Source organism: Schistocerca piceifrons, chromosome 1 (genome assembly GCF_021461385.2).
Source record: "Schistocerca piceifrons isolate TAMUIC-IGC-003096 chromosome 1, iqSchPice1.1, whole genome shotgun sequence".
In the NCBI taxonomy this organism is placed as follows: Eukaryota; Metazoa; Arthropoda; class Insecta; order Orthoptera; family Acrididae; genus Schistocerca; species Schistocerca piceifrons.
In genome coordinates this window covers 452,971,886-452,995,260 of record NC_060138.1, presented here as the reverse complement: position 1 = coordinate 452,995,260, position 23,375 = coordinate 452,971,886, and the positions used below count along the sequence as shown (strand labels likewise).

Genomic DNA, 23,375 nt, shown 5'->3' with positions numbered 1-23,375 from the left:
GTGTTAATGATAGCATTATATTTATCATCTATGTTATTGGAACAATAAACATATTGCCTCTCTTGTTTCTTGACAAGGTTTAAAAAACTCTCTAGTGCTGTTGGATTTACTTTCCTACATAGTTTGTAATTATATGTGATATTTGAGTACAAAAGCCTTTTAATGTTAAAATTTGTGCATCATGATCTGAAAGGCCATTCACCCTTTTACTAACAGAATGCCCATCTAGTAATGAAGAATGTATAAAAATATTGTCTTTGGCTGTGCTGCTGTTCCCCTGCACCATAGATGGGCAAAACACATTCTGCATCAGATCATATGAATTTAGGAGATCTACCAAAATCCTTTTTCTTCCACCATCATATACGAAATTTATATTTAAGTTACCACATATAATTAATTTCTGGTACTTCATACAAAGTGAATCAAGAACCATCTCTAACTTAAGCAGAAATGCTCTGAAGTGAGAGTTAGGGGACCTATAAACAACAACAGTTAGAAGTTGAGCTTCACTAAATTCAACTGCCCCTGCGAAACATTCAAACATCTGTTCAGTGCAGTGTCATGATACATCTATGGACTCAAATGGAATACTGTTTTTTTTATGTACATAACCACTCCCCCACCCTGCAAGGAACTCCTTGAAAAACAGCCAGCTAATCTCTATCCTGGTAAAGGAAGCTTCTGAATTGTCAAATTATTTAAATGGTGCACCGATATACCAATAATTTCGGAGTCAACATCTATAAGCAGTTCACTAACTACATCTCTAATACCTCTTATATTTTGATGAAATATAATTCCTTCTCTACTTGGAAACATGACATCCTCTGAAGATGAGCCCTTAGTTAGAGGGACTTCCTTTAAGCAGGTATACCTATCAGCTGACTTCAATCAAAAAAAGATGAAGCTCTAACACTAACTACTAAAGAAATTTTTCCATGAGTGATCCCACCACCACCCACTACACTGTCACCTATAAACTTTGACAGGCTACCCTTCCCATACCTATTGAGGTGCAGGCCATGCCTAGTGAAACCCAATCTACTGATAGACCCAACTGGCACCACTGAAATGTGACCCATGCCCTCTGCCATCAGCACCCTCATGCTGAAACAGTTGCACAAAATGCACATTAGTGTCAACACTTTGAGTAGCTGTCTTTACCAGGTCACCACCTACATCATATTCCCTATCCCTATCTAAACTGTTCCCTGCTCCACCCACTATCACTACCTGATCCCCCTTTGTAAAATTCTTACATAACTCCCCTATTCTGTCAGCCACCTGAGGCCAACCCTGCACTAGGTTGGTTGGTTGTTTTGGTGGAGGAGACCAGACAGCGAGGTCATCGGTCTCATCGGATTATGGAAGGATGGGGTAGGAAGGCGGCCGTGCCCTTTCAAAGGAAACATCCCGGCATTTACCTGGAGTGATTTAGAGAAATCACAGAAAACCTAAATCAGGATTCCCGGATGCGGGATTGAACCGTCGTCCTCCCGAATGTGAGTCCAGTGCCTGCACTAGGCTTCACAATGCTGGTGACCTGGTACTCACTCCCCAACACTTCCTGCAACTGCTGGCCCACACCTCTACCGTGAGAACCACCTAGTAGCAGAACCTTTTTCCTTTTGTTAGACTTTGCAACTGACCTAGGCCTCCTAACTGCAGAGGACTGCTGCACGTTCCCTACATCTACAGTTACTCAGCTCAGAAAGTTGGTCAAATCTATTGCATGTACGCAAAGAATAACTGTCAGAATACCTCCTCCTCCTTGCTGCCTTAGTGCAAATGCCAGTTCCCATCCCCCCCCCCCCTCCGCCCTTCACCCTCCTCAACCTATCTAGTTCCTCCTTTGTGCATTGTAACTGCACCTGGAGGGCACAGATCTTACGCTCCTGCTCCTCTATCAACTTATTTCTACTACAGATTCTACATTACCAGGAGAGGATCTCACTGGAATGCTCACTAGCTCCCCCACTGCATCCCCCCCCCCCCCCCAATGAAAATACTTCGACCAAATCCCATACCATAACCCACTACTCACAAACCTACGACAGAGCCCATACTTCTCACTCATGGTAAAATTTTACAGTTACTGAAAAAAACTATACGTCTACATTACCTTAGTTCAATTACACCATTGGAACTATTGTGCAAATGAATTTTTCAGCGAATAAATTGTTTTTTCACGTTTAATTCACAAATCCCGTAAATTGTGAGTCAGTGGTGTCGTGAACTTATGTCTGGTATCCTTAGTTACATTCGTCTTCTTCCGCCATAAGTATACTACTGGCCATTAAAATTGCTACACCAGGAAGAAATGCAGATAATAAATGGGTTTTCATTGGACAAATATATTATACTAGAATTGACCTGTGATTACATTTTCACGCAATTTGGATACATAGATCCTGAGAAATCAGTACGCAGAACAACCACCTCTAGCCGTAATAACAGCCTTGAAACGCCTGGGCATTGAGTCAAGCAGAGCTTGGATGGCGTGTACAGGTACAGCTGCCCATGCAGCTTCAACACGATACCACAGTTCATCAATAGTAGTGACAGGCGTATTGTGACGAGCCAGTTGCCCGGCCTTCATTGACCAGGCGTTTTCAATTGGTGAGAGATCTGGAGAATGGGCTGGCCAGGGCAGCAGTCGAACATTTTCTATATCCAGAAAGGCCCTTACAGGACCTGCAACATGCTGTCGTGCATTATCCTGCTGAAATGTAGGGTTTCGCAGGGATTGAAAGAAGGGTAGAGCCACGGGTGGTAATACATCTGAAATGTAACGTCCACTGTTCAAAGTGCTGTCAATGCGAACAAGAGGTGACCAAGGAATGTAACCAATGGCACCCCATACCATCACGCTGGGTGATACGCCAGTATGGCGATGGCGAATACACGCTTCCAATGTGCGTTCACCGCGATGTCGCCAAACACGGATGCGACCATCGTGATGCTGTAAACAGAACCTGGATTCATCCGAAAAAATGACGTTTTGCCATTCGTGCACCCAGGTTCGTCGTTGAGTACACCATCGCAGACGCTCCTGTCTGTGATGCAGCGTCAAGGGTAACCGCAGCTGTGGTCTCTGAGCTGATAGTCCATGCTACTGCAAACGTCGTCGAACTGTTCGTTCAGATGGTTGTTGTCTTGCAAACGTCCCCCTCTGTTGACTCAGGGATCGAACGTGGCTGCACGATCCGTTACAGCCATGCAAATAAGATGCCTGTCATCTCGACTGCTAGTGATACGAGGCCGTTGGGATCCAGCACGGCGTTCCGTATTTCCCTCCTGAACCCACCGATTCCATATTCTGCTAACAGTCATTGGATCTCGACCAACGCGAGCAGCAATGTCGCGATACGATAAACCGCAATCGCGATAGGCTACAATCCGACCTTTATCAAAGTCGGAAACGTGATGGTCCGCATTTCTCCTCCTTACACGAGGCATCACAACAACGTTTCACAAGTCAACGCCGGTCAACTGCTGTTTGTGTATGAGAAATCGGTTGGAAACTTTCCTCATGTCAGCACGTTGTAGGTGTTGCCACCGGCGCCAACCTTGTGTGAATGCTCTGAAAAGCTAATCATTTGCATATCACAGCATCTTCTTCCCGTCGGTTAAATTTCGCGTCTGTAGCGCATCATCTTCGTGGTCTAGCAATTTTAATGGCCAGTAGTGTATTTATCTCTTGACCGTGTGTATAGTATTAGTTCTTAATCGGACTTACTCTTCCGATGTCTGCCGCTTATTGACCTGACACTGAGATAATGCGCGGAAGAAAGGAAAACTTTCGTGGTTTTGCACAAAAATGAACTTTCAGACTCAGTATTTTCATAGGATTATTATTCAGACAACACATTGATTCACAAGAAATACGTCTTGTCGCCACAAGAACTAAAGACAGAGTCTCTCTAATGAATGACAAAAAAAATTGAATGGAATTTTTAGCATTTGTTTTTCGCCTTCCGGCGTAGCAAAATATATCTTTATCGACGTTTACAGCGGCCGCGCTATTGATTGCTATCATTGGTTTTAAATTTTTGTCGTATCTTGTTGGGGCTTTTCCCTATGTACCTATACAATTGCCCCCACCAACGACCTATATGATTTATATACCTCCTTGGTCCCACACTGTGCAGTGACATGCAATGGAGGCGCACAGTGATTTGTATACACTCGTACAGCTTAAATTTAAATTTTGCCGAAAGGGGTACAATGATCTTTATTTGTCAGCGTATTTTTCTTTGTATTTTGGGTTGGAGATGGCAGCTTGTCTTGCTCACACATTGTCTTACAGGAAATACCAAACTTACATATGGAATGTTAGTTCATTAAGTATTTACATGAGAGCATTGCTAGAGCGGCTACTTGTCCTTTTGGCGACATTGAGTCTCTGCGCGCATGCGCACAAAATATGTTTGTTGGCCGTGCAAGAGCCGTTAATGCACCATGCATTATTGTGTACGGTCGTTCGCGCTTTCACGCCCGCTTTAGTGTCACTTTCGCACTGATTGCAGTACTGTCCGTCGAATAATTTGCTGTGGTGTGGTCTTCAATTGTAAGTGCAGTTCATGTGCGTTTATTTTCCAAGAACCGATGCTGTGGCAGATAATTCGCCTTTAATATGGCCCGGGAAGGATCTTCACTGTCGAATCCACTTTTTCAGTGGGGTGAATACTGCACATCAACACCCGATGTCAAGGTAAGTGATGCTTGCACAATTGTAGTTTGATGATTAATATATAAGACGTTGCGTAGCATGACATTACCATAACTGATTCGTTGCACAATTGCACATGCATTTGGATACCACTATCTATTTCGTCATTCACTTTGGCGTGAGAATTGTTTTGAGTCCTTGAGGTTTTTTTCCATTTCTGTTAGTTTTTCAAGTTCATCTTTTACATATGGCTCGATATACACATAAAATTCACACAAACATTTTTACATAACAATGCATATTGCAATGGCTTATATCTAAGACTGACATTCCTCCCATTATTTGTATCAAACGTAGAAAATTTTTAAATACTAAAACAATACAAAATTCCTTTTTCAGTTACAGTTGCTGGTTAGTATAGTTCGTTTGTTAACTTAAAAAAAATTCCTTTGTACATAAATACAAGTAACTTCTTTACGTTCCATTACATTGTGTTACTATATATATGCATTTACTGCATCCGCATTTTATTTTCCAGTCATCCGTACATCAGTTATGAGAGTTTAATATTTTCCTAGGGAGAAACAGAGAAAAACATTTACATCAGGATTCGACATTACGCGTTGCTGACTTAACTACGCTTTGGCGCCGCCTCCTGCATTGGGGAGGAAATAAGGAATACTACTCTACTGGTTTATGAATTACTAAGGAAATGCTATTCATCCTTTCTTAAATCACTTATCAAGGAACTCCCTTTTCATGGAACCGAAATGTATTAACGACTCGTGTACTATACACCATTGTGTTGGTTATAATTGTTTACATATAGCTTTGTGTTAGCAATGCAAAAAATTTTGCATTACGTCATGCTCACTTCTTTACGATTATGTGGAAATATCGTCGTTTATATTCTCATGCGACGCGATATGAATTGATTAGTTTTATCTGAGGTGACATAACTTCATGTTTATGTGCTCTTTGTAGTCAGTAGGTAAGCGTAAATGTTTTGTAGTTGCACTGTGATTTCTTATTCTTCATTTGCTTGATGACCAATATATATATATATATATATATATATATATATATATATATATATATATATATATATATAATTAAATGATTTCTTTGAGGTGACGACCGTTTTTTCATTTGGTACCTATAACACCCATCATAAATCTCTTCTTCTGCGCCATGTCGACGCACTGGTCGCTGCAATATAAAAAACTTATAACTAATCTAAAAACTAATAGCTCATAGGCCACGCATATACACGGTCATCACCTTCGCTCGCAGACGTTTTTAATATTTCATTCTTATTTGTTTATATATTTATTTACTTGCATTTGTATTGCTTTTATTCATTTGCCCTTCAAAGAAAGTTGCTGTGACATCTCCTACGGTATCTTATTCCTTTGTTAGCTAAGACGTCCTGTATGTTTCGTTGTAATGATTTCTTTTAATTCTAGTTACAATGTATATATTTTAGTATTGGCGCAACTTCGCATGTTGATATAAATGTAATATTATATTCTCTCGTCCCCTGGTTGTAAATATAGTTGTTACATGTTATTATTTATTTTGAAATTGGGCTTGATATTCGTGCAGCTTCGCGTTTCTATTTGGTTGCGCTGCTGCGAGTTAACCTGTTGCGCTTGCACAAGGTAAATGTCTTTTCCCTAGTATTGACTTAAGCATACATTGTTGAGCGTGCACAGCTGAGTCGTTCGTTGCTCCAGTTTGTATTTCGCTTCGCGTGAAGCTAGGTTTCTACACTTCCTTCTAGTCAAATGTTTGTCTTTGCTTACAAAACAAGAAAATTACTTAAGTATATATATATATTACATTCAAAAATGCACATAATAAAGTTTTTACTTATAAAACTGTGACATTACTCATACATATATATTTGATGACAAGGAAACTGCTGTGGTATTGTGTCACTACTCGTGAAAAGCTTTTAAGTCTTTGTGAGGGTGGAGACCTTTGTCTCTCAGAATTCTTTCATATACCAACCTATAAATTCCAGGATAAGGTATTTTTGCAATAATATATGGCCCTGAGTATAGTAATTGCCATTTTTTGTCCAACTTACCGATCATTGTCGATTTGGGATATGTTCTCAAGAGGACTCATTGCCCTTCAAAAAATGTGTAGCTCGTTGTATATTCTCTTTCTGTATTCTGCTCTAGTCTCCAGCGTAACTACTGCTCGTTTGATTTTCTCCTGTAAAGTTAACTCTTTAGTAGGTAATTTTGGTATGGGTGATTCCCATTCGTCATTTTGCTTTGTGTTAAACGTCAGTTCATTAGGAGTGACACCTGTAGAAGAGTGGGGGAGATTGTTTACTATTTGCATAAATGGAGTCAAGTATTCAATCCATCATAAATGCTTATTATGAGCGTATGTCCTCATAAATCTATTGAATTCTTTAAAAACCCTCTCCACAGGATTTGCTTATTGGTGGCAAAAAACTTACCAAGATGCGTTTAATGCCCAGTGTATCCATTAATTGTTTCCATTTTCTTCTTACGAAATAGGCTGCATTGTCTGTTAATATTACTTTGGGTTTCTCTACTCTTTGTAAATAATTCTCTTCAATTCTCTTTATGATGGCCCTGCGATATCCAGAGAAACCATTTCCAGTGGAGCTTTGTATAGTATGTGGTCTAGTTCTGTAAACTTTGACATATTGGATGGTTTTGTTCTTTAGCAAATAGTAAACTTTTTTTAATATTTATGAAAAATGTAGTCATAAATTAGGAAAGTAACAGAGTTTGGAAATCTTGTCTGTACATTTTGTTACTCTGTAGTGTCCCCATACTTGGTGTGTGTGTTTGATAAATTCAACGATGTATTCCCCTGGAAGAAGGCATACACACTAATGGTTAGAACGTTCGCACTCCCGGTAAAACAAAACGCCTTTGTATAACTGATACCATTTACTTATATTATGGTTTGTATTCTGGTTGAGATTTTGTGTTACCTTTTTCCACCTATGGCGTTGTATCATTCCCATATGTTTACAAAATTTTTTGTAGTCTGATTTTTGTGAATTACTTTGCATCAATAATGTTCAGATTTCTGAATCGTGGTCAGACAGTTCACTGACCTCGTCTAGTCCCTGCGGTAATCTGGATAGTGCATCTGCAATAATATTCTGACTGCCTCTAATTTTTATTATTTTAAAATTGAATTCCTTCAGGTATAAACACCACCTCGCTAGTCTCCAGTGTAACAGTTTACATGTTAAGAGATTGGTGACCACAACAGACCTTAGTGTTTTTGCCCCAAAGAAAATATTCGAATTTCTTAAACGCCCAAATTACTGTTAAACTTTCCAGTTCTGATACGGAATATGATCTTCCTGCCTCTGATAAAGTCTGCTGGCAAAGCTGTTGACTTTGTGTACTGTTTATCCTCCTTCTTCTTGTATCTGGAACAAACATCCCCCCCAGCCCCTGAGACGAGGCGTCCGTGCTTAAACAAAAGGCCTTAGAATATCAAGATGACTCAAAAATTTTGTTAATGTTAAAGCATTTTTAATTTTGGTAAAGTGCTCCTGGCATCTCTCATCCCATATCCAAGGTTTATTCTGTCTCAACAGGTTAAGTAGGTCATCGCTATTCATCAGTTGTTGTGGTATAAATTTTCGAAAAAAGGAGGTTAGTCCTAGACATGCTTTCAATTGTTTTTTGTTCCTTGGGGGTGGGCAATTACGTATGGCGTCTAGTTTCTATGGATCTGGTAATATACCCTGTTCTGATACGATATGTCCAAAAAATTTTACTTGTTCTTTTCCAAAGTTAGATTATTTAAATATTTGCTGTTACTTTGTAATCTGTAAACCTCTGAAATACGTTTTCCATTATACTGATGTTTTCTGTCCTAGTTAATGTGGATATTAACATATCGTCAACATAAATCGTAAACTTAGTGAGCAATTCTGGTTCTAAGACCCTGTCCAAAGTTGATATAAATACGCCTGTACTAATGTTTAAGCCAAAGGGTAAAACTTGAAATTCATAACTCCTGCCATTGCAGACAAATGCTGTGCATTTTCTACTTTCCTCATGTAACTTTATTTTCCAGTAAGATTTTTTAAGGTCGAGACTGCTGAAATACTTGGTGTTACGAAATTTTAGTAACTGTTCATCTAAATTATCTGGCTTTGCTCTTACTGGTACTAGGATTTTGTTTATGCCTCTAGCGTCTAAAACTACTCGTACTGGTCCACCTGGTTTGCTAACTCATTGTATTGGGCTGCAATATAGAGATAATGATGGCTGTATGATTCCCCATTCGCACATTATATTGATTTCCTGCTTAACTGCTTCACACTTTGCCCACAGTGTAGGGTAAGACATAACACAAAATGTTTCCGTGAGGATAGACATTAAGTTTATGTTCATAATCTTTTATTACTCCTGCGTTCTTATTAAAAACACTTGCATATTTAAAAAATAAGTCTGAAAGCTCTTGTCGTTCTGTAGCATCTAGAATATTTGATTCGTTCAATTTTTGCTCTACTAATGCTTGATTAACTTCAGTGTCGGTATTGCGTTCATTATCACATTTGTTCACAAAATACACAGTGGGATATGGATACTGTATAATGACATGGGGTGTGGTCATCAGGCTGATAGAAAATCTTTGGTCTTTCACAAAGAAATCGCACTTACCATTACCTATGTCTGTTTGAGTTTTGTAGGTTGTAAATGTGTCCATACCTATCAAGCAGTTGACAATAAGTTCGTCTACTATTAAAAAATTACACTACACAGAAAATTGTTCTATGTGCATGGTGATAAGAGCTTGATGTTTTACTAACTTGGTTTTGACGCCGGTAGCGGTTTGTACTTTGCAGTTTCGTACTGGCAGAACAGGAAATTTATTCCGTCCTTTTAATTCAGTGAAAAATGCTTCAGACATTAAATTAGTCGTGGATCCTGTATCAAATATTAACTGTGTGTCTATACCAAAAATTTTCACCTGACTACTGCTTGCACCTTTTCTTCTAGTGTATTTTTCGCCAGTCCTAGTTCATGTTGGTTTAGATCGTCTTTTATGTCGCCTTGTTGATCGAATCATACAAAACATGTTCGAAAATCTGATTTGCCCCCATCGTTTATAACGTCTATAGTATGGGGCCCAACTACGACCGATTCGGGTTTTCCTGCGGTCTAGTCTGATCTACTTCTGTGCATGGAACAATTTCTGTCAGTTGTACTGTGTGATTGTTTCCCCAGTATGTTTCATTTGCCGGCCGGAGTAGCCGAGCAGTTTTAGGCGCTTCAGTCTGGAACCGCGCGACCGCTACGGTCGCAGCTTCGAATCCTGCCTCAGGCATGGGTGTGTGTGTTGTCCTTAGGTTAGTTAGGTTTAAGTAGTTCTAAGTTCTAGGGGACTGATGACCTCAGATGTTAAGTCCCATAGTGCTCAGAGCCATTTTTGTATCATTTCCAGTTTGCGACATGCTTTATCGTGTGTTCATATGGCTGTTGTGGAATGTTGCCGTATTGTGATTTTGCTGCGCAAAGGTTGGCTGTGGTACGGCGTGTGGCATATTACAGTTGTTGCCACGCGCCGGCCTTTGGTACGGCTGACTCTTTTTATTTACACTCGGTGCATAGTTTTGAGAGGAGGGACTGAAATTAGCTTGTGGATAGCAATCGTTCCTATTATACGGAAAGTTTTGTTTAAATCTCTTGTTCCTGCCATTTCCATTCCCGTATCCATTACCACGGTTAATGTATCCTTGCGGTCAACGAGTTAAAATTTCATAGAGTGGCTACAGGTCCGCCATGTTTGAAGCAAATCGAAGTTCTGGCCGCCATGTTTTCTTTAGTCAAGGCATTCGTCTGCTGTGTCCCGCCCCCTTGTAACTGCGTTTGACTTACTTGAAATAGCCCATACTAGCTTTATTTTTTCTAAAACAAGCAATAGACAGAAGTGATTTCAGTGTACACTGACAGCAAAAAGGGGTGTTTTTGTCGAAATATGGCTAAACTTTTCGATGTAGATAACACTACAAGACAACTCAAATAAGTCTGTCCATCCACTATAACGTTACTTGTTGCCCATAAATTAATGCAATTAGAGCAGGTATTACGGTGAAACTTCTAAACATGCTGTGGTTAACTATTAGAAACAGTAACGGGCGCAGAAATGCGATATTTTTGTCGCTCTTTCAAAGTAAACAGTCAAAGCCTCAAAAACCAGTACACTGTGAACGAGAATTTATTTGAAATATGTGTTACAAGTAGTTAACACAAGCATAGTAATTCAATAACAAAGTCTAAGCGTTCTTGGGTGGGGTAATTTCACAAATTTTCGTAAGTAGCTGTATGCCTTGGCAGAATAAAAGTGTAGGGTCAGGGCAAATTTCCTTATTTGCTGAGAATAATGGCATACTTTAGCACTGCACTGAAGTTCCAATAGCTCCTTCAACAAACCAACTACATGTTCACTGTTTAACATATCAGAAACTGAACTACATAGCCTTCTTCTCAAACCAGCAACTAAAGTCTGTAACTGCACTATTCTTCTTTTGTGTCATACACTAAGTTGCTTCATTTGCTTTATCCGCTTCTTTAGTCGCACATTCTCTGCTTGTACCCTGTTATATTGTGTTTTCAACTTCTTAGGGCTTGGTAGACAGTAATTGTGGTCAGCAGAAACAGATGTGGGTCCGACAGGCACTGAAAGAATGTAGTTACATCATAAGTTTATAACAGAGTTAACCATAAGATTATAATAGAAAGTATGTAATTCAAAGTAATAAGAACACGGAGTAAAATTAAATTATTGACTTACTTTGTGCTAATGATGTCACTGTAATAGCACTATCTTGCAAATTGTCGAAAGATCGCTTTCTGGGTTGTGGTCGTATTACTTTATCTTGCTTTTGTAAATGTGGTGGAAAGTTAAAGATAGTAGGTACTGGTTTTGACAAAAGGCGCCTCTGGACATTTGTGTGGTACATATATTTCTCTTCAAAATGAGCTGTACAGAGGTAACTGGCTGTAGTAGGAAACCAGTTTTCTCGCTTCATATTTATAACCCATCTTTTTGTAATTTCCTTATCTTTTAAAGGAAATCTGTAATCAACGATAAGTAAATTACTTCCTGCATTTGTCTTAAGCATAATTACAGTTCCAATGCAAATGACTCTTTAATAAACATTAAAAAACGTGTGTCGTATTTCGGTACTAATATACTTACTTATAATATGAAATATTTGTTGTTTTATCGCTGCGATTTGTGCAGTTGAACGCTGTACACACTGCAGGCATGTTGACTTTATATTTTGTAACAACAAAGTCAACTAGAAAAGTTAAATATTGCAGTAATATCACAACAGCTGACACACTTCCAACACAAACAACAGTAACGCTTTCCTAATGTTTTGACTAAGGAGAACATGGCGGCCGAGTTAGCGTTGGTTGCCGCTAGGAGCGCTGTAACTAATATCTCAGCCACTCTATGAAATTTTAACTCGTTGCTTGCGGTTGAGCATTACCACCCTTGCTGTAAGTTTGCGCCTCGCTTTTTGTATTGATCATTCGAGTTATGTTGTTGTGGTGTTTGGCTGTCTGACACCCTATTTGTTATTAGTGTCTCCTCATATATCAGATCGATTGAATCTAAAATGGATAGAAAATGTGTGTCGTGCTCAAGCGTAGTAATTAATTTTTCACGAATGTGTGATGACAAAAGACTTTTTAGAATTTTTAAAAAATTTTCGTGCGAAATAGGATTCGTCCAATAACGTGTTTTATTCAGATAGTTCTCAAAATACCATTCCAAGCTACCATATTTGCTATTGAAAGGGTTGGGGTTAAAAACCTCTCGCCTAAGTCTCTCCTGTATGGCTTCTGACCAGTATTTCTCAAGAGATACCCGTTCAAATTGTAAATATGTGGCACAACGCTCAGCTACCTCAGTCGCCCACAAAAGTACATCGCCTTGTGTGTACCCAACAACAAACCTGATATTTTGTGCTTCCGTCCAACTTCTAGGAAACACATGTCGAAAAGTACTAATAAATACAACAGAGTTCATCCTCTTACCTTCACTCGAAAATGTTGAGAATTAACGGTGTCTTAATATACCTTCATCAGCAAATATCGTGGACAAGCTGTATGCATTTTGTGCTGTGTTTACATAACTGTCATAATTATTTACATTTCTTGTAGGTACTGGTTGTGGTGTTATGCCCTGTAAACCTACACTCTGCGTTTTGTCATTACTACTGGTATTGTTTGTAGGGTTTGCAATGATCTGTGTGCATACATTACTTTGGTATGCTGTAGCTGGCTGTTTGATTATGTGTACAGCATGTGCCTCTGTAACATTCTCACCTAAGTAGTTGCGTATCCTGTGCTCTGTAGCTTGCAAATTGTTGTTGACTTTGTCGATAAAGTCATTTTCCTTTTGCTGAATAACTTTTTGTACTACATCATTGATTAATCTACATTCCTTCACTACTTTTTCCGCTGCGGTACTTGTTTTGTCCAAGTTACCTGCTTCAGCTTTTGAAATTACATCAGATAAATCTTCACTAATTTGGTCTCTTTCCTTTTTGGCACAGACTGATTCGATTTCAAGTGATGCTACTTTTAAAAGGAGTTCATCAATAGCTATTGGTATATTTTCGTAATTTGTTCACTACAGTAGAGATGTTCTTTACTGTGGAAGTTAACTGTGTTTGTGTAGCTTCCAAATTTGTGTGTGTGTGTGTGTGTGTGTGTGTGTGTGTGTGTCGTTAATCGCTTTTATTTGTTGCGCTACTGTATCATTCTGCTCCTTAAGAGTGTCTAATTTCTGTTTTATTTCCGTAATGGCAATGTTTACTTCGGAAAGTATATCTTCCTTTAGCTGTCTTTCATTGTTTTTAAATTTTTCATTCATTTCCTCGTGAAAATTCTTAGTCAAATCACTGATCTGTTGTGTGACTGTATCCTGAAAATCTTTTAAAACTTGTTTTTGCTCTTGTTTTATGTTGTTTATGACTTGTGTGACTATGGTAAGGTTTTGCGACAAACTGTCATATATTGTATGGTGTTTGTATTTTTTTATTTCTGTGCTCAAGTTGTCGAGTATTTGAAGTATAGCGGAAAGTGCGCTGTTTTGGTTTCTATCTAATGTACTTTGGTTGTTAACAACTGTACTTTGTAAATTAACATTTGGATTTCGTATGATAGGTGATGGTAAAGTGTCCTCAAAAATCATGTTATCTTCGCTTTCTATGTTTTCCTGTGCGAGCAGAATTTTGCTCGTGGAGATACGAGATGTAGTTTCATCTACTGTAATCAATGTATCATCAAAGTTAGAACTCTGCAAAAGCTCACTAGCACTTGTTACTTCGGTTATGTTCATCTCTGAACTATTTTATTCGTCTAAGTGTGGAAGACATGGCGCTGGTACTTCAGATGTTCTGTCTTGCAATTTTACGTCATCTTGGCTCATTGCATTTTCGCCATTGTCAGCAATAATGGAAACTGATTTTTGTGCCATTTTGCTTGAATATTAAAATTAAAATTTCGAAAAATAGAAAACTGAAATACATTATTTTTGGAAATTTAAGTATATGATTTACGTGTCATCAAGCGTTAAATAGCTACTTTTATGATGGACGAAATGGTATGACACAAAAACTTCAAACTTTTCTCTCGCTAATCATTGCATAAAATTTCTGAAAATTTCATTACAATACATTTAAGAAGGGAAATTGAGGAAAGGGATGTGTAATTACTACGCAGGAGACGCTACCAAGTATAGCTAAGCAAGCTGTTGCGTAGCAGTCCTACCTTTGCTGCGATGAAACGAAGTGTATTTCCAAAAATTTTCCGTAAATTTCGGTTTCACTTTTGATTCCCTTTTGAATTGGTTACTTTATCCTTAAGAATTTTTGGTTCTAGTTATTTCGCTCCCAGTCGTGATGTTGCACATGAAAATTTGAAAATAATTAGTACGCGCAAAAAATCTCATACAATGTCATAAATAATTTTGAATAATTTACGCAACTGGTTTCATGTCTTTCTCAATGTCATGCCACCTGGTTGCCACTTGTGCAAATTTATACATATAAAAATACATATAATTAAACAAATTAATTATACTATGGACACATTTTATTTTTATGAAATTTGCAGCGAATAAATTGTTTTCTCACGTTTAATTCACAATTGTGAGCCAGTGGTGTCGTAAACCTACATTTGGCATCCTTAGTTGTATTCGTCTTCTTCCGCCATAAGTATTTATCTCTTGACCATGTGTATAACATTAGTTCTTAATCGGACTTCCGATGCACACCCTTGTTGACCTGACATTGAGATAATGCGCTGAAGAAAGGAAAACTTTCGTGGTTTTGCACAAAAACTTACTTTCAGACTTTGTATTTTCATAGGATTATTGGACGTAACGTTAGCGACAGCCCCGGATGGTGCACAAGTCCCGCCCAATCACCCCCCTCCACACCAATCCATATCCTAAGCTCCGCAAATGGTCTGCCGCATGTTCCAACATCAAAGTTGTTCGTATCACAGTTATGCCACTCATAACAAGGCAGAAAATCAGTAGTTAGTACGAAATACAGTTTTTCTGGTACCATTGTGAAAAGAATTGGAAATATCTTCATTGAATATGTGAGTTGAAAAATCATCAATAAGAATGAAAAATAAAAATGGCATCCACACGGTCTTTTCTATTTCATGAGCTTTCATCTGCACTATATCAAAAAATCTGATATTTGTTAACTGCAGTGAGCGCAAATTTCTGTCACCTCGTGTAGTGTAAGAAATTCTGTTGGGAAATATTAATTGGTCGTATCGCCCAGCATGCTGTCCACTATCTCGATTGTCTAAAGTCAATGTTGTGCTTAAACAAGGTAAAGTCGATGTCTTGGTTTGTTTCTGAGTACCTCATTAAGACTAAAGAATATAACAGTGGGATAATGTAGAAATGCGTAATGCAAGCAGTCAGATATTTATACAGTGACATTCTTCATTAATATTTGCCTGTGTAATGGGTGAATTTTTAGTTGTGAACTCTTATGACTGTTTGCTTATAGCGGACACAAGATTACTTTGAGTTCTTCTTCAGTGTTTCAGAGCTTTAGAGCTGCCTATTGTTAAACATATGTACATAATTTCGTCAGTGTCATTCCAACTCATCTTATCGTACTTTAATGTCTGTTAGATATCAGTTTTGACAGCAGTTGGCCAAAACAGTCAAGATTAGGTACCTTGTGTATGATAACTTTATTGAGAGTGCATATCTATGTTTCATTTTGACATTATTACACAAACTGCTAAGAAGTACTAACAGCACAACACAGCTAGTATGAACAACAACGGTAAAACAAAAAACGACGAACAAAAACACGACAGCGATGAGGACTACCAAAGATCATATTGATGCGCTCTTGGTTGGGTTGGTGGGGGGTAGGTGTGAAGGGGGTAAATGGGCGGGGCTTGCGCAAATGTCCGGGACTGTCGCTATAGTCTGTCTGTAAACTCAAGAGCGAGCAGCGCTTTTCGTGGGGGAAGTGGCCTTTCCTGGAAGAACCCTGTCACTGGCCTACAGGGCCACCCAAAATCAATTTTCCCTGACCTGTCTAGCAGTGTAGTTCGAGGTGCAGTGACATACGTCGTTTCTGTTCGTGGGATCTTAGTTGCCAGTGTCAGTCAGTTGACTTTGTGTACTCACTGATATACTTCAGTATCCGGAAGTGATGGATAATCGCCCTGCATTGCAAGAAAATGTGCAGAATACGAAGAGGAGGTATTGGCAGAGTAACGAGCGTTCGATCGTCTCTAACGTTATTACAGCGTGTGTTAAGGAGGCGACACGAAATGAACTCTTGGCTAATATTACCAGTCCCAGTCAAACGGCTGCAGTTTATGCAAACGTCAGCCTCGCCACAATAGGACGCATAAGGAAGGAACGCGAAAATAAGCCGCATGGTTTACTGGAATCGTCACAAAGGAAAACTAATAATTTTGGGAGGAAACGCACCGTTATAGACAGTTTAACAAAATCGGTCATTCGACAAACGACGGAGGACTTTTACATAAACCAAAACATATTGCTCCCATTACAGAAATTACTTACTGCCGTGAAACAAAAAATACGTTTTCCTTGGCAGAAAGATGTTGTACACAAGACATTGCATGAAATGGGATTTACATGGAAATACTTTTCAGACATGTTTACGAAGACAGTGACAAAAACAGCACTGGGAACCGAACTAATATAACACATGAAATTATAAATTTCCGGTTACTTTTTAAACACTCTTCGTGATGCAAGAGTTGTTAAGTTTCAATGCAGCCCTTCAAAGAAAGCTTCAACCTTTTAGTAGAAACACGAAGTAAGAACAAGCCTTAAATTCTACAGATTGATTGCACTATATCTGGTTCGTCTTACGAATAGAGGAACATACATTCACATGAGTAGGCATTCGGTTCTATGTTCTTCCGTTCTTGTGTTAATATCAATTACTGTATAACGTTTTGTTTCGAAGAAGCTATCGTCTTTTGTTTTCCTTATACTCTTAAAGCATTTGTCTAAAAATAAACGCAGCCGGGCCGTATATGTACACGGCATCGCCACAGATTTAAACGTGCGCCGCGGCAGGGCCGATACTACGTTGTGAAACAGCCTGTAGAAGCACCTCGTGACGCAGCAGGGTAGGCGTAGTGGGGACACGCTCGCTCGCTCTTCAGTTTATCGACAGACTATAACGTTTCCTGATTATTGGTTATTTCCAAGAATGATTGCCAATCGAAGTCGCGGGGTCCGAACATACGATCGTAAATCGATCATGCGACTCTGGTGGCTAGCGTTGTGGTCAATTATTTGTGATCGTCATTTTAATCTGTTTTCCGTCTTTCCCTTAGCTACTTTAAATTACACACCTCCGCGAATTACACTGGGCAATAAAAATTTAATTTTTGAATGTTTCGAGCACTTCATGAGGCAATTTCTACTAATTTTTGGTTGAGAAAAACATATATGACAATGAAAAATTTTTATTAGCTCCAGTTTCTATGATATACACAAGGTGGAAGTATTACATATTAACGGATTGAGAGAAAAGGATACATTTTAATTACATACATGCTAACAACAATGAAAGTGCGTTTGATTTTTTTAACTGGTAATTACATGCTAAGAGTTCTAAATTGCTGGAAAAATACTTCGCAGATGGTTGTGTCTGAAGAGATTCATGTGGTAGCCTATTGACTTCGTTGTCTTTTAGCTTATCTCTTGTAATGAAGTTGCGCAGAATCCCTACACAAAGACCAACAGTAATCTGCAAGCATTACTTCATTCCAATGGCCCTGATATCTTCGTACCAAATAGAAATGTCCTGATGGAATGTCTCACCATGTTCATCACTAACAGCTCCACAACTAGGAGGGGAAAAATCTAGGTGAGTGGAGAAAATAGATCTTAAGGGACATGTTGCAACCAAGGTTATGGTATTTTTGCAGGAGCACTGTTACCAAATACTTGTAGTTGTCATCTCTTTTGTCGCCCAAAAATCCATGAACAACACCCTTGAAGGCTTTCCCCTCCAAAACTTGGTCAAATGCAGGATCCTTTACAAGTTCTCTTATTTGTGGTCTGACAAAAATGCCTTCCTTAACTTTTGCATCACTTAATTTCGAAAATTTCTCTCTTATGTACTTAAAGGCCCGTCTTTAACCCAGCTTGATATGCAGGGGTGGAAGAAAAACGTCTTTTGGGTCCACAAGAGGCTTGGCAACGACATTTTTCTCGCTAGGGTGAAGATTTCTTGCAGGCCAGTCTTCTTTAATATAATGCATTTTCCTATCTCTATTGTCCCACATACATAAGAAGCAGCAATGCTTTGTGTAACCCAGTTGCATTCCTAAGAGTATGGCAATGACTTTTAGATCACTACAGATTTTCCATTTGTGTTCATGATATTTAGTTGAGTCCAAGAGAGCTGTCATATTTGGATATGTCACTTTCACATGAACAGCATGACCAACAGGAATAGATCAAAGAAGGTTTCCATTGTGAAGTAACACAGCTTTCAAACTAATCTTGGAGGACTCTATGAATAGCCCCATTCAGTTGGATCCTGGTTCAAATTCAAACATTTCATCAAGCCATTAATGTCGCAGCAAACAACAAGGTTATTTTTCTTCACAAAAAAGGGAAGCAGTTCCATGTGACATTTTCTGGACTGTGAGATTCTCACATCACTTTGGAGAAGATTCCATTGCTGTAGTCGAGACCCAAGAATTTCTACATTCTCCTTTGACAGGCCAAGGTCTCTAATGAGATCACTCAATTCCACTTGACTCGGTCTATGACGTGTCATGGGATGTGGAAGGCTTGTTTGATTCTTCTTATTCTACACTGTCTTCATTTCCTACTTCAAACACACAGTTTTCTGGTGGAGTAGGAACTGGTAAACTATCTGAATGTGGAATGGGTTGAATAGCAGATGGAAGATTCTGGCACTGAACTGTTCTTTTCTTCGTAGACAATCCTGCCCTTATAGGTGGAGTCAGGCAGAAATAGCAGTCATCTGTATGGTTTTTAGACTCCCGTCAAATCATAGGCACAGCGAAAGCCATATATCGTTTTTTCTTTTTCAGCCATTCTCGCAGTGTAACTGAACATGTGTTGCAACATATATGTGGAGTCCAAGACTTATCCTGGTCCCCTACTTTCATACCGAAATAACACTGATAGGCAGTCTTTACAAGAGGCGTCAGATTGCGTGTCTGCGAGGAAAATGTTGTTTCACCACAAATATAACAAAAGTTATTCACCATATTTGCGTGGCATTTTTACAAATTTTACACTAAAAAGCACTCGCGAACCAGAAATTTTGCATTATTTTGAGTAGGAAAAACATGGAATTCACAGTCACAGCAACAGTATCTACGTTTATGACTGAGAAACAGCTGAAGAGCATTTGTGTTTTGTTATTTGACAGTTGTGCCATCACCAAAAAAAAAAAAATCCCCGAATATAAAATCTTCACTCTAAAAAATGTAATGTCACTTTATCTTCAAAACAAAAGCTACTGTGTAATTTTTATGGTGATTTTTGAATTCAGCAATGGAAATACATGTAAATTTGCTATTTTTAAGCCCGAAACATTTTCATTGTTGCCCAGTGTTATTTGTGAGTTGCTAGGGAATCCCAGACGGTTCATCTCGTTAGTGAGTGGGATGTCTGGTGTTCTTGACGTTTCTTCGGCGGATTGTGTCACATGGAAAAATCTAATTCCATGTTTATCCAGCCTAGAAAATTGTTCGATTTTTGGTCGCAAATATGGAGTACCACCCAACGAGGGTAGAAGGTTCTACGTAGACTGTGGTGGAGCGAAGTGTGTAAAACTTCGTAAGATCAGTTTCGATGCTGCGCACGTTCGATATGTATCGTTTGGACTCCGCGACTTCGATAGGCAATCATTCTTGGAAATTGCCGGATTATTATTCAGACAACACATTGATTTACAAGAAATACGTCTCCTCGCCACGAGAACTAAAGACAGAGTCTCTCTAATGAATGACAAAAAATTGAATGGAATTTTTAGCGTTTGTTATTCGCATGGAGGCAGAATATTACCTCCATGGTTATTCGCCTCCGGCGTAGCAAAATATATCTCTATGCTTAACAGCAGCCGCGATAATGATTATCATCACTGGTTTAAAATTTTTTTTTGTAGCTTGTTGGGCCTTTTGTTTATGTATCTATACACTATTTATAGAACTAACAATGCAGAATCAAAATTCTCTGTCTACTAAGAAAGCGACTATTTGTGTTAATACTATTATGCCACAGCTAATACCAATACCAACAAAACTTCACAAAATTATTGGCTAAAACTACTCAACGACGTTAAAACACTGAAAGAAAATTTGTTTTTGGATACCTAAATTCATGTTGCTTGAATGATTACACCTTTTCTGTAGTGTAATGATATTTATCTTGTCAAGTCACACATATATTCATTATTTTGGCCAAATTCTTCGTGTTCCTATGTTGACCAATGCACGACAGATGACTTCAAATTACTTCTTTCCGCAGGTGCAATAGCCCTAGTAAACTACACAAGTTTTCCTTTTCTCCTCGTGCCCTATTTGTTCCCATAGTTAATGGAGCTCCTTTTTTTCCCTTGTGTGAGTTTACTCTGCAGAGATATAAGTATAAATATTTTTTTATGTTAACATAGATATATTCATGCAATCATATGGAAAGTATATTGTCATAAAGCAACTATGTTTGCATACTTCTCTGAATGTATGCAGCAATTATTTTATAAAACTGAGTTACTCATGTTCCCAAATGTGACATATCTTGCTCTTGATAACTATTTTCCATATGCCACCACTATAACTTTATATGCAATGATTCTGGTCATACTGCAACTAAGTTTGCACATTGCACTGAATAAAACGAGGTGTTCCCATGCCATTTGTCTGTACTATCACATATTGGACTTTATATGTACTCTTTTCTTGCTGATATCTCTACTTTGATTATTTGCTTGGTTTTAAGGCACTTCTTTAGTGTTAAGATGTACTGTATTGTAATATTTTTGCTCTTTAAGGTCAAAAATTCTTGTCTCACAGCAACTAAGTTTGTGCATTACTCTTGACATGTGGGCTTTGTAAATACTTCTGAAAAACTAATTATTTCCTTATTTTTAAGACATTTCGTCAGTGTTAAGATGTAGTGTATTTTGGTATTTTACTTGGCACTTTAAGGTTATTTTTTTTATATATATATATATATATATATATATATATATATATAGAGGGAAACATTCCACACGGGAAGGCTTCATCCTGACCCACAACTTCTTCACTTTTGAAGGCCAGACATACCAACAATTAAAGGGAACAGCCATGGGTACCAGGATGGCCCCCTCGTACGCCAACCTATTCATGGGTCACTTAGAGGAAGCTTTCTTGGTTTCCCAGGCCTGCCAACTCAAAGTTTGGTACAGATTTATTGATGACATCTTCATGATCTGGACTCACAGTGAAGAAGAACTCCAGAATTTCCTCTCCAACCTCAACTCCTTTGGTTCCATCAGATTCACCTGGTCCTACTCCAAATCCCATGCCACTTTCCTTGACGTCGACCTCCATCTGTCCAATGGCCAGCTTCACACGTCTGTCCACATCAAACCCACCAACAAGCAACAGTACCTCCATTATGACAGCTGCCACCCAATCCACATCAAATGGTCCCTTCCCTACAGCCTAGGTCTTCGTGGCAAACGAATCTGCTCCAGTCCGGAATCCCTGAAACATTACACCAACAACCTGACAACAGCTTTCGCATCCCGCAACTACCCTCCCGACCTGGTACAGAAGCAAATAACCAGAGCCACTTCCTCATCCCCTCAAACCCAGAACCTCCCACAGAAGAACCACAAAAGTGCCCCACTTGTGACAGGATACTTTCCGGGACTGGATAGGACTCTGAATGTGGCTCTCCAGCAGGGATACAACATCCTCAAATCCTGCCCTGAAATGAGATCCATCCTTCATGAAATCCTCCCCACTCCACCAAGAGTGTCTTTCCGCCGTCCACCTAACCTTCGTAACCTCTTAGTTCATCCCTATGAAATCCCCAAACCACCTTCCATACCCTCTGGCTCCTACCCTTGTAACTGCCCCCGGTGTAAAACCTGTCCAATGCACCCTCCCACCACCACCTACTCCAGTCCTGTAACCCGGAAGGTGTACACGATCAAAGGCAGAGCCACGTGTGAAAGCACCCACATGATTTACCAACTGACCTGCCTACACTGTGAAGCTTTCTATGTGGGAATGATCAGCAACAAACTGTCCATTCGCATGAATGGACACAGGCAGACAGTGTTTGTTGGTAATGAGGATCACTCTGTGGCTAAACATACCTTGGTGCATGGCCAGCACATCTTGGCACAGTGTTACACCGTCCGGGTTATCTGGATACTTCCCACTAACACCAACCTGTCAGAACTCCGGAGATGGGAACTTGCCCTTTAGTATAACTTCTCTTCTCGTTATCCGCCAGGCCTCAACCTCCGCTAATTTCAAGTTGCCGCCGCTCATACCTCACCTGTCTTTCAACAACATCTTTGCCTCTGTACTTCCGCCTCGACTGACATCTCTGCCCAAACTCTTTGCCTTTACAAATGTGTATGTGTGTGTATGTGTGTGTGTGTGTGTGTGTGTGTGTGTGTGTGTGGGTGGGTGGGTGCGCGCGAGCGCGAGTGCATACCTGTCCTTTTTTCCCCCTAAGGTAAGTCTTTCAGCTCCCGGGATAGGAATGACTCCTTCCTTACAACCCACATCCTTTCGTCTTTCCCTCTCCTTCCCTCTTTCCTGATGAAGCAACCGTTTGTTGCGAAAGCTTGAATTTTGTGTGTATGTATGTGTGTGTTTGTGTTTCTATCAACCTGCCAGCGCTTTTGTATGGTAAGTCACATTATATATATACTAGTTCACCATTGTATTTCATTACTTGGACACACCTTCTTATATGAAGCATTTGTACTTTATTTGCACTCGCACAGATATTGAAATATTTTCATTGGGGGCCATTGTTAGTTCTCATATTTTATTTGATTTATACCCTGGCTTGTGATTAGCCTGTACTGCACTTGAGATTATACATACTTTGGATGAAAAATGAAATGTTGTGTGGC

General features: G+C 39.2%; 1 protein-coding gene across 1 annotated transcript; it reads right to left on the bottom strand.

Annotated features, from left to right (window-relative positions):
• Nucleotides 1–11,227: 11,227 nt before the first annotated feature.
• LOC124734886 (THAP domain-containing protein 2-like) lies at nt 11,228–11,726 on the bottom strand. Its single transcript, XM_047248556.1, has 2 exons — nt 11,489–11,726; nt 11,228–11,373 (listed from the first exon to the last, which is right to left on the bottom strand). The coding sequence occupies exons 1-2, from the start codon at nt 11,724–11,726 to the stop codon at nt 11,228–11,230; spliced, it is 384 nt and encodes a 127-aa protein (XP_047104512.1).
• Nucleotides 11,727–23,375: the final 11,649 nt, after the last annotated feature.